The sequence below is a fragment of the Biomphalaria glabrata genome, chromosome 12, assembly GCF_947242115.1.
Source record: "Biomphalaria glabrata chromosome 12, xgBioGlab47.1, whole genome shotgun sequence".
In the NCBI taxonomy this organism is placed as follows: Eukaryota; Metazoa; Mollusca; class Gastropoda; family Planorbidae; genus Biomphalaria; species Biomphalaria glabrata.
Genome location: NC_074722.1, coordinates 34,304,616 through 34,317,396, shown reverse-complemented (window position 1 = coordinate 34,317,396; position 12,781 = coordinate 34,304,616). Strand labels below are relative to the sequence as shown.

The following is a 12,781-nucleotide window of genomic DNA, read 5'->3' as shown; positions in this document are numbered from 1 at the left end:
ACCTAATCTAGTTGACAGCCACGTCAAGCTACAACATTATTGAATTGTCCACCTCGTGCAATGCTCGTAAGAGACTCAATTCGGGGCCACGTTCATTCCCCGAACGAGCCCCATGTATCTGGCCCCCACCCCCAACTTAGCCAAGTTTCGCTTTTAAAGGGCGTCCTTTGGGCCAACGTTCATACCCCGAGCGGACCCCATGTGGTTAGTATGGGTTGGCTCAGCCGAGGCCTGAAGTCTTTGCTACCAGAGTAAGTGTTAGCTAGCAGTTCCTTCTTCTATACCGCCTGCAATTCACTTTTTACTTCGGAAGCCAACTGTAGGTTTTGATTCCCCATTTGACTATCTATTTTCACTTATAAATGGAAAGACATTTAGATTGTTTCAGTCATCTTTCCCACCCTTCTATTTCACAATCACACGCAAATACATGATTTAAAATTGGTTGTACAAGAATGCATATCATTCTATTTCTTTATCCTTGTTTCGCCACGTTAACAGATGCCTAGTCTGTGTTGCTGCCTTTCATCAAATGCTACTCCTTTGGAAGGCGGGGATGCCTCGCGAGAAGCAAAGAAAAAACTCAGGATCGATCTGCCAAGGGCCTCAGACGCAAAGAATGAAGGTGGCCTTTTTTAATGTCGTAATAAAAGAAATTTGAGACGATATTTTCATTACAGATTCATCATCATCATCATCATCATCGTCAGTTACTTTACTTTCGTCCTTGGGGTGCTGAGACAATTCGCGAAACCAAATCTCTCCATTTTCTTTTTTGAACAGCTTTTATATGGCGCCACTTTCATGCTTATAGCATACTCATTTGTGGGCCAGCGGCAGAGAAGGTATCTGGGAGAAGGTTTTCCGTGCTGCCCTTAGGCGCTCAGAAAACATAACTCTGCTCGAGCGAGACCAGGGCAGGCCTTGGTAAGCTTTAGGCGAAGTGAATATGTGAAGTGTGGCCCCAAAAGAAATAGAAAAATAAACACGCAAAAGAAAAAAAAATTGTATTGGTTTTTCTAAAAGCAAAGCATTGCTTTTTCTATAAAAAACAACAACAAAAAAACACAAATCTTATATAAGGGAAAGAACCGCCTATTACTGCCATTTATCTAAAAATGGCAGAGTTTAGTTCCTGTCACTGCTCTTATGTGATATTTGACTGTGCATGTAAGTGTAATTAAAGATGTCTAGTTTCCCTCGAACTGGTGACTGGTGTACTATTTCTTGTCTCGTAAGTCTACTACTAATTAATAGCACAGCACAACAAATAGGCCTATTAATATAGCTCTCAAAGTCTCCGAGTAGCAGACGTTTCTTATATTATCCATAAATTAAGATACACATAAAAGTGGTAAATCCAGCCATCAAGAGATACATATTTTATGAATAATTATGCAAAATTTCAACTTATTCCCAGAATGTGTCAAAACGTAAAAGGAGGGGGGGGGGGGGAATTAAACCCATACAAACATTCACATCTCTCATTTAGTAGCAGTTATTCCCCTTTTTCGATATCAACCAAATTTTTAATCACCAATAATGAATTACCAAATTGGTTAGTTTTTTTTTTTATTGCTTCATGTTTTGTCATGTACAATGAATAATAATAATGAATAAAATATAGCCAGTCCGCCCCTGGTTCCGTCCATATCCTAATAAGTATACACGGCAGAATCTTTGCTTAGGCCATCACCTGCTTTTAATAGGGCCAACTAGTAGGCTACTACTAGTAATAAATCTAAAAGCATATGTCATATATGTTAATAAGGAAATAGATTAATTTAAAATTTGATCTTATTTCTCTTATTTTCTTATATGCAATCTGCATATTTTTTTTTAAATTATATTTTTGACATGTAATGGCGAGGACCTAGGCGGCCGCTGTACGTCGTAGCTCCGGCCTTGGGTAGACATAGGCCTACCTACTGCAACTATTGTTTAATCATATAACCCTATATGAAAACACGGTAACGCATAGTCGCAGCATAGTTGGCCTACACTAGGGCCAGGCGGACAAGAGGCAAAGGGTTATGTTGAAATTATAAAGGAGATTGCAACAGTGTTTGATTTTCGTTGCGTCAAGAATGAATGATATAAAAAGGATCCTTTTTTTTTTCTTTCCCTTTTATTGTAGTTCACCTTGACCTCTGTGTAGTCAGCGAGGTGCTCATTGTTAATAAAAAAAAGATTAATATATCATAATGGTGCAAATTGTTTTAATACATTATTTCTGAAAGCAACAAATAGTTTATATTATAAATTTTATAAAGTTACAATTTGAGTCACCAGTGTTTTAAAATACGATTTGATAAATAAAAAAAAGGGATCCAAAAATGTACAAGGTGAAGGTTGTATAAAAATCGACCTTTGTACGTCATACTCGAGTTCCGTATTGGTTTTGCCCTCGGTAGACAGTCCGACTGTACGTCGTATTATTTTAGCAGTTCAAGAACTAGTTGGATATAATCTAGATCATGGCTAGTAAGTATTTTACAAATCACTTTCTGTTAAGCGACTAGTTATGCAAAACGACAAATCTTCTAATTATGTAGATCTCCCAAGCTTGGATTTACATTTAGCCGGCATGCAATTTTGTTCTTACGATGTTACAAATCTGACTGCAAGACTTTAGACAGCAAACTGAGCAGTGACCTTGCCCTCGTAGACTATGATAATCATAATGTATATATTATATATGATGTGTTTTTTCTTGTGTGTCTTATCTTTTTTTCAGACTTAGATCTTCGATCTTGTCTATCTAGAGTATAGAGTCTATAATCTAGATCATATTAATTAATTAATAATATTAATATAGAATCGATCAGATTCAATGCAGTCTAACTGTACCCTAACTCTAATGTCTAATGTCACTAATGGTTCTTACTTCTAATTCTAAGAGTTCTTACTCAGTTCTTAGTTCTCTTAGGCTATCCTAAATAGAATGTAGTATAATATAGTCTACGTTTATATTTATATCTCATAAGTGTTTACGTCTGGTAAATCTGGATCTGGAGGCGCTGTGGCTGAGCAGTAAAAGTAAAGCACTTGACTTTCAAACCAAGGTCCGGGGTTTGAATCCTGGTGAAGACTGTGATTTTAATTTCTGGATCTTCGCGCGCCTCTGAGTCCACCCAGCTCTAATGGGTGCCTGACATTAGTTGGTGGAAAGTAAAAGTGGTTGGTTGTTGTGCTGGCCACATGACAGTCTCATTAACCATAGGCCACAGAAACAGATGACCTTTACATCATCTGCCCTATACTAGCCTATACTTTATAGTCCACAAGTTCTGAAAGGGGAACTTTACTTCTTTACTTAAATCTGGATCTAGAAAAGATTTGTAATTATATCTAGAGTCTGGATCTATTATATATTTTTAAAGATCTCTAGAAATATTTTAGATCTACATTATTATAGTCTATTATCTATATTGTCTAGAAGGTACATTAGATTTATCATTCATTACTGTCATTGGGATTAAGATAAAAATAATTGAACTATTACTCTTAAGTATATTATAAGTCATTAAGTGGCATAATTTTAAAGTCCAGGAGGTATTTATGATTTTCTTGTTTATACCTATCTAGATCTAGAATAGACTAATTTTTTAATAACTATTTCATATACTAGAGATTTACTAGTCTAGTTACCTAGTATTAGTGGGCTAGCGCTATTGGAGTTAATTAGAGCATGGAGTGGGTTGCCTGAGCCAGCCAGGAAAACCAATGCCTTGGCAGAATTTTCAAGTCATTGGTTAACAAGCATGATGCTTAGGATGTACCTGTAATCATCTTTTTTTTTTTTTTTTTTTTTTTTTTTTTTTTTTTTTTAAGTAACATCTGTATGGTTTATATAAGATAAGACAGACAGTGAAGGCCAATAAAATGGCCAGCTCCTCTACCACCAAAGCAAACGCCACCTGACCTGCAATATATGTGGACAGGAGTGTCTCTCCAAAATAGGGCTCCACAGCCATATTAAAAAGTGTTTGAGATGAACCATAGTCGTTCTACGACTGAAAGAGGCCAGTGATGGAAGACAGACTGTATAGAGCTAGATTTAAATCTATCTATATAGATAGTAATAAGGCTTACTATAAAGACTTTAAACCACAGATGTAGCATGTATGGAAAGTTATATTGTTTACTATACTGCAGGGGAACTGACTTGTTATTGGATTAGATCTAAGACACGTCTAAATTTAATGAAAATTAAATCCATTTTTTTTAATGGTTTGAATATATTATGATTATGGACAAGTATTCTGTAATATATATCTGTCCTGATCAGGATACTTCTGAGCTATTGGTCTGGGCAATAACACAATGAAATAGCACTTTTTAATTCCTTACGTTATTTAATTTGTAAAAAAATTGATGTCTGATTTGGTAGTTCCTTACTTTGGATAGATTGATAGTTCCGCTGAACAGACCATAAAAAAATGTATAAATACATCTATTTAAGTCCTTTATGTATATATTATACCTCAAACAGCTCTCGATGGCCTAAATTGTGCCGATGTGCCTCAAATCAAACAAACAATCAAACAGCTCTAGATCTAGAGACACTCCAGTAATTATCACCACCACCATTTGTTTTTCCCTTCTCTGCTTCGTTTTTTTTTTTTTTTTTAATCACCTTGCCACAATTGGTATTTTATTTTATACTGATTGACCCTCCCCCTTTGACTACCATACTTGGTGGGCTGAGCAACTTTAGGCTTGGTTAACTATTTCTCTCCATAATTATTTGTCCACGTTTTGAATGAATTCTTCATTTGCTCATTCATTACTATTTCACTACCCGTGTTATGATTGGGCTTCAATAGCTTTGTTGTTTGTTATCAGAAAATGTTGAATATTTGGTATAGAATTAAAAGGAAATGCATGCTCTTTTTATGTAATTCAAAGTCAAGTTTAAAAAATCAAACATTAATTTAATTTAATGAGGTCAAAATCAAAGATGGTATCATTGATTAGGACAGAAAGAGTTAACTCTATCATTGCCTGCTTTTCGCTCTCTTGACATTATGGCAGCATATATATAAATTTTGGTGAAGGAGCAAAGTGGAAACTGTTGCCACACTCTTAAATAAAAATGAAATAAAAAAATATAAACTATACTTCTATGCTTCCTAGTTAATTAGCATACAGCAGTATCTAAAAATAACAGATATTGTTTTCTTGGCATTTAAAATGAAAATAAAGTGAACCAAAAATTTAAAAATGCTGAGTGGCAATCTGTGTCATTTTGTACAAATACTAAAATAAAGATAATTATGGGTTGTCGGACTAAAATAAAGATAATTATGGGTTGTCAGACATAGGTATTATGTAATTGGCTTAAAAAATGCAATAAATTAATATAGTTTTTAAAACCATATCCCTAAAAGGGTTGGGACATACCATGTATATATTATATGTATGGTATAAAGATAAGTCCTAAAAAAAATATTTAAATACATAATTTGTTGTTTTTTTTTTTTTATTTAGAGCCTAAATCCCGTTTTGCACAGTACTTAACACCTGCCCAGGAAGATGAGCTGCGGGGCATTGCTAATGCCATCGTCCGTGCTAAATGTGGCATTCTTGCTGCTGATGAATCAGTTGGTACGTCATTGTGTTGTTGTTGTTTATTTATGTTAATATGTATGATAATCACACGCATCAGTAGAGGTGTAATTAAAACTGTATGCCCTTAACCACTCTTGCATTGTAGACATTTTTTTTTTTTGTATCTCTTGAAGCTAGTAACAATGAAGTTAAATTTAGACTCTTAGGGATCAGGGGTTGACTGGTTTAAATATTTTGAAAATCTGTAATAATATCTGGCCTATATATGATACATATATAAAGTTTGTACCAGTACTTTTATTTAAAAGTTTTAATCCAGCATTTGACGTGTCTTCAATTTATTATATAGGGTACATTTAGAGATGAAAATGAGCTTAAGCCTAACATTTAAGTTGGGTTTTTTTGTTGTTGTTGTTGTTGTTTTTTTAAATAAAAACTAATTGTTTGTGGTTGATATATGCTTTTCAATGTTAAAAACTTAATGCTTAAATAATTAATTACTGAGAGTTTATTTTTCATTTACTAGGCACTATGGGCAAAAGGTTAGAGGCTATCAACTTGCCAAATACAGAGGACAACAGACGCAAATACAGAGAGCTCCTTTTCACAGCAGATGACAGTCTTTCAGAAAACATTAGTGGAGTTATTTTGTTTGACGAAACATTCAGACAGAGCACTGCCGCAGGCAAGCCTTTTGTAAAAGTAAGTTGACCTGGCTTATAGCTGTTTACCTATTTGAAGGTGACCTTTTTTACAAAAGTTACTGGTTTGAGTTGCTCATTTTGCAAAAGCAATTTAAATCTGTTTTGCATGGTTAAAATATATTTTTCAGCATTTAAGCTTTTTTGTTTTTTTGTAATAGAATTTTTAAAATATTATTTTCATGCATGGTTGCTGCATGTAATATTAAGTGTCAGATTCAAGATTTTTTTTAATTGTATAAACAAGAAACAACAGTAATTTTCTAAAATGACAAAAAGAAAATGCTAAGGGAGTTTTATAAAAAAAAACAACAGGATCTTTCCAATAGAATATTTTAGTTCTTTCATCTTTCTTCAAAGAAAGACATTAAATGGTACTAGTCAATAAGTTTTAAGCTTTGTGTTAAATCATCTTTTGTAAATCTATTATTGAAATGTGCATTAGGTGTTAACATTTTGTGTTCAGATTTTCAATCTTGGAATTTGGGTCTTTGGATTTAACTTCTGAAAACAATTGCTATGCCCATTTACTTGTACGCTTATGATTGTGGTCTTAGAAATCTCTTCAGCTAAGGATAGTTAGGATTATATAGTATGATTGGAGGATAAAGGATTCATTTAAGCAAGTTAACTTGAATTTGTTTTAAATAAGATAAAAAAGGACAATTGTGCAAATTTACACATACTTTTTTTTTTAATGGACAGGTTTTGCAAGAGAGGGGCATCATTCCGGGAATTAAAGTTGACAAAGGTGTTGTCCCATTGGCTGGAACTCTTAACGAATGCACAACTCAAGGTAAAGAAAAAAATGTTTGTCTGTGAATGCTTCATTCTTGTAAATAATCTAATGTATATTTTAGTTCTACTTTGTCTACATCTAAATTACCTTCCTAAGGAAGTATTTTTAGTAAAAAAAAAAACAACTTGCATGCATTTTTGTTGTTGACCTCCTTTGGTCAAGAAGTGACTATGACTCATCTCATCAAAATAAAATGGTTGGAATAATATTGTCCACACTGCAGCATCACAGGTTCTGCAGGCTGTAGTACTGTTTGCTGCAATCTACTTAAAGGTTACTGGCTTCTGATTTTTTTTTTCTCTGGGTTGTTTTCTAAAGCCTTTGCCAAGTTTGAATATAGCCACAAGGCAGTTGTTTTCCTTCTGCTATGTAGGTAGCTAGCCAATGCTGATAAACCTCTCCTTCCTGAAGGCTCAACAGTTTAGCCTTTTCTCCTGTCACTGTTAACAGTTCCACCAGGCTGTTTGAGATGCATGCCATTGGAAGCATTTTATTATTAAGTTTTACATTGCTATTATTCATTACCACTTCTGACAATAACAACCTTACAGTTATCTTTAAAATTATAATCCACTTGTAAGCTAATATTTCAAACCACCAATATATATTTATTTCTTGTGGAAGTACAATAATCAAGGTCTAATAATAGAAAATTAAGGATTGTAGTATAATTTTTAAACATGCTTCTGCGGTAATGTTATCAAAAAGTTATAAAAATATTTATTTATTTTTAATTTGTATGTCAATCTAATGTTTTAAACTTCATTTGCATAAATTGCTGAAAATCAAGTTAGTTAATTCAAATAAGCTTTATGGTTTACATTCAATAAATAATGAAGTTGAATTTGTTTCTGCAGGCTTAGACGGGCTCTCTGAGAGGTGTGCTGAATACAAAAAAGGAGGGTGTGGATTTGCTAAATGGCGATGTGTGCTGAAAATTTCAGAATTTACACCATCCTACCAAGCTATGTTGGAAAATGCTAATGTGCTTGCCCGTTACGCCAGCATTTGCCAACAGGTTTGAGTTTTGTTTGTTTGTTGTTTTTTTTTCTAAGATAGCATTTGTATTTATCAAATACAGTAATTTAAGATGTAGGTCTATGTTGACCAATTTTATTGTTTGAACCATCTTCTTACTGTCTTCTATATATGTCTTGCAACCCTGTTGATGCGGAAGCACTTCAAGGTTTCAATTAGTTAGCTTGATAATCCGAACTCTAAAGCCTGCTCTAAAATTTATAATTTTCCCCACTATTCTGCTTAAGGTTTTAATTATTATTATGTTTTGTTGTTGTTTTCTAATGTTTTTGATACCATTTTTCTAACAGAATGGCTTAGTGCCAATCGTTGAACCAGAAGTACTCCCTGATGGTGATCATGACTTGGAAACTGCACAAAGAGTAACTGAACAGGTAATAGAATTTTTTGTTGCTTTATAATTGTAGTTTTTTTTAAGTTAGGAAACAATCCAGAATCTGCCTATTTCTTTCTAATAATTTTTTGGCTTTTTTTTTTTTTATCTTCATTTTATTTATATCTGCTTCTCTTAACAATGTTTATGATTTTGTATTTATTCTTGTGCAGGTTTTAGCTTTCACCTACAAAGCTCTTGCAGACCATAATGTCTTCTTGGAGGGTACTCTACTAAAACCCAACATGGTGACAGCTGGTCAGGCTTGCACCAAGACTTACAAGCCAGAAGACAATGCAAGGGCAACAGTGACTGCTCTCAACAGGACTGTACCTGCTGCAGTTGCTGGTAAGTGTTGCCTCAAAGTTTGAATTGAACATTGAGGCTAATTAGATTTAAGTACAAATTTTGAAATAGACGTCCAGTATATTTAGTACTTGTAAACTATTACTATTTTTAACTTTTTTATTCCCCCACTCTGTAAACATTTTAACTCTCAGCTACTTTGCTAGTGTGGCATCTCTGCATCTCATATCAACCGTCTCTTGACTTTTGTAATATGGGTGCTGACACAGTTGGTGTAACCAAATAACTCCACTTTTCCTGGTCTGCAGCTGTTCTTAGCAGGATATTGAGAGAGGCTGTTCCATTCTTTTATGTTGTCTTGCCAGCTTTTCTCTTGAGTCGTGTCTTGCAATATGACTGAACCAGCTTAGCTTTCATCTCTTCATAGCATTGAGGATTTCCTCCTTTTTTCCAGCCAGAGTTACTTTATAGTAACTAGAAACTTTATATCTATACAGTATTTGTTTCACTATCTTTATAATGTCAAAAGTTTGTATCTTTTTTTCTGGATGTGAAAGTGATTCTTCATTTTGGTTGTAAATTGGATACTGGACCAACAAATTTTTTTAGAAAATAACTGATAGACTTATTGCATTTGTTCATCTTTGTTGAGACTACAAATCTATCATTTTGTTATTTTTCAAGTTTTTGTCCGTACTCATAATTTTTTTTTGCTGTGATAAGGTTCAGTATTAATGTTCTTAAGGAAAGACAAGTTTATTTTTAGAATTAATCTAGCATACTCTGATTTTATCCTAGGTACACCTTTAAAAATGTGTTTAAGTGCTTTGTCTTTTATGGGGTTTTAAAATCAGGACCAAAGGTGTTGGGGGGGGGGGAGGAGGACACAAGTCTTCTCTTGAATTTAGATGGCTAAGTGGGGCATGAGGTCAACTAGGAAATAATGTCTACTGGGATGTGTAAGATGAAGACTAATTGTTATTGCTGTTTTTTTTTTTTTTGTTTTTTTTTTTATTAATCATCTGATTGTTAAATTTGCCCAATAGGTGTTACTTTCCTCTCTGGTGGACAGTCTGAAGAGGATGCTACCTTAAATCTTAATGCCATCAACCAGTTCCCAGGACGCAAACCTTGGCCACTGACCTTCTCCTATGGGCGTGCCCTTCAAGCCAGTGTACTGAAAGCTTGGGGAGGTAAAGATGAAAACATCAAGGCTGCCCAGGACGAATTGGTCAAGCGTGCTAGAGTAAGTTCCGACATTTTGTTAAGTCATGCAATTTTATGAAAGCTTAAAAATTATTATTAAAGTAATTATTATTATTACTAATTCTATCCAGATATATATATAACAATTTTTATCCTACACTTTAAATTCTCATCTGGCGTCCTATGCAAGAAAAATTACTACCACTATAATGAAGTTTTGATTTGTTGATTAAAAATGTTTCATCTGGAATAGAGCTTTCTCTTATTGAATTTCTGTTCATAAGTCTCAAACTCTGGCATGGGAATAAAATATGGCATAAATCATATACCTTATTTTATTGGCATAGAGCTCAATGATTACCCCCTAATGTTTGTTTTACATGTTTCGGATGTTCCTTCAGAGTTGAAGATAGTTTACTACTTCCTAGTCCAAACCTCCCGCAGGACGACGGGGGATGGGAGCGGGCAGGGTTTGAACCCTCGACCGTCGATAAATCCGAACGACAGTCCAGCGCGCAAACTGCACGACCAGGCAGCCATCCTAATCTGTGCTGACTTTCTCTGATTCATCTATGTGCTGCACGGGCCATCTTTTCTCTGGCTGTAAAACATTTAATAATAAGTACTTTCGACTATAGTGTAGATCAGCATGCCTTAATGATTTTTTTTAATGACATTCTGACATTTGTCAAAGCCTGGTCAACAGCATAGCCAGACTTTTCAGACAATGCCAACTAAAAATGAGAATTGCTATAAAGATTTAGCTAATGATAATTTTAAAAGAAATGTGAGTTATGTTTTGGGATTTAAAAATCATAGGTAACAAAATGGCAGCACAACATTCATGTCAAAGTCGATAAGATAATCATTGGAATAACAAAGGTTCTATATTTTATAACAGTCTATTTAAATCACTGTTTACATTTAGTGTGTGTACTCAAATTTTGTATTTAAGTTTGGTGCTCTTAACTGAGGATTCTGACCTACATGATTACTGTACTTTCTCTAAAATGTGTAGCTCCTTACTAAATCTGTTTTTGTCTATTTGTACAGGCTAATGGTGAAGCTGCAGTTGGATTATACAAAGGATCCGGTTCCTCAGCAGCGGGCGGAGAATCTCTGTTTGTTGCCAACCATGCTTATTAAACAACCACAAAGGAACACCTCAAAATTTACGTCTTAAAAAATATTTTGGCTTTCATAGTTAAAAGTATAAAATTTTTAACGATGATTTTAAAACTTAAAAAAAGTATTTATTTTATCTTTATCCCCAAAAAAAAAAAAATCTCTAGGTGTTTATCTGCATTGTCACTTTCACTTAGCTTAAGTCCCCTGAGATATTTTTCAGTCAGATAATTGTGTACTTTTTTTTTTTTTTAATCACTTTTGAATGTAAGTTTTGTTAGTCTTTCAGTATATATATAAATGTACGTTTCCACGAGTGGAATAGAAAATATCAAACATTGGATTTGATCTGTTGCTGTTTTTTGCATAATTTTTATGCAGTTAATGTTTTGATGAAGAAATGGTTACATTGACTGAATGAGGGACATTTATTATATATATTTAATTAGATTCTATAGATACCACAGATACTATTAGGTATCCACAATATTAGCTTTTGTTTCGAAACCTTTGAAGAAAAAAAAAACTTGATATATGTTATAACATAGTGTGTGTGTGTATATTCCCTCCTTTTTTTTTTTTTAAGTGTTTTTAGAAATCTGAGTCAATGAATGAAGCCAAAGATCTATCAGAAAATCTTGTGGAGTTATTTACAAATGCTACATCTTTAGCAACACAATTTTTAAAGGAAATGTATAGTGTACATTTTTTTTTTCTTGTCTTTCTGTGATTGGTCAACAGACAAGTACAATTATATGTTACCATTAGTTGTCCAAACTAGAATGGTCTAGATAATTGGCTTTCACTTCAAACTACATTGTTTGTAGATCATGTGTAATAAAAATAAATTGACTAAATATGTCTGGATTATCTATTTATTATTGTCTTTGTTTTATGTCCTTGATTTCAAGCACTTCTCATGTACCTACTTCTCATGTACCTGCTCTTTGATCCTTGTTGCTGCCTGTTTGGTTGTATTTGAGGCCATAGCTCAACCAGCATTCCTTCTCAAGCTACATCTTGCTAGAGCAGTGATTCCCAAACTTTTTCCTTAACAGAACACCTTGCACATTCTGAGTAGTTAGTGACCTACTTCTTAATTATTCCAGTAGTTCGTGTCACCAGGGAATGCTGACCATGTCCTTCAAAACTGTTCTCTTTACCATGAGGTCCGTAGAAGACACTGCCCCCCCCCCCCCCCCCCCCCCCCCCCAAAAAATTTTTAGAAAGAAAACTTTAGGGTGAGCTCCCTGATTTGGAAACCATAGCGTAATTCATCTCATATATTGGTCTAGTCATCTGAACGCTTCATAAAATTGAGAAGGAGGAAGGATATGTCCTATAGAAGCCTACTTTGCTAGGAAAGAGAAAACCTAGATCTAGGCAAGAGGACATCGAACAGGTCCTCAATAATTGCAAGGTGCTCAGAAACAGTGGAACTGGTTGTCAATAATTGCGAGGTGCTCAGAAACAGTGGAACAGGTCCTCAATAATTGCAAGGTGCTCAGAAACTGTTGAACTGGTTTTCAATAATTGCAAGGTGCTCAGAAACAGTGGAACAGGTCTTCAATAATTGCAAGGTGCTCAGAAACAGTGGAACAGGTCCTCAATAATTGCAAGGTTCTCAGAAACAGTGAAACAGGTCTTCAATAATTGCAA

The 12,781-nt window shown here is 34.3% G+C and overlaps 1 protein-coding gene across 2 annotated transcripts; it reads left to right on the top strand.

Annotated features, from left to right (window-relative positions):
- Positions 1–501: 501 nt before the first annotated feature.
- Positions 502–11,979, top strand: LOC106068389 (fructose-bisphosphate aldolase-like). 2 transcript variants are annotated; one of them, XM_056005089.1, is made up of 9 exons: positions 502–625; positions 5,494–5,610; positions 6,101–6,276; positions 6,981–7,071; positions 7,932–8,092; positions 8,403–8,486; positions 8,659–8,833; positions 9,838–10,037; positions 11,051–11,979. In XM_056005089.1, exons 1-9 carry the CDS (start codon positions 502–504, stop codon positions 11,141–11,143), a joined length of 1,221 nt encoding a protein of 406 aa, XP_055861064.1. In that variant the 3' UTR covers positions 11,144–11,979.
- Positions 11,980–12,781: the final 802 nt, after the last annotated feature.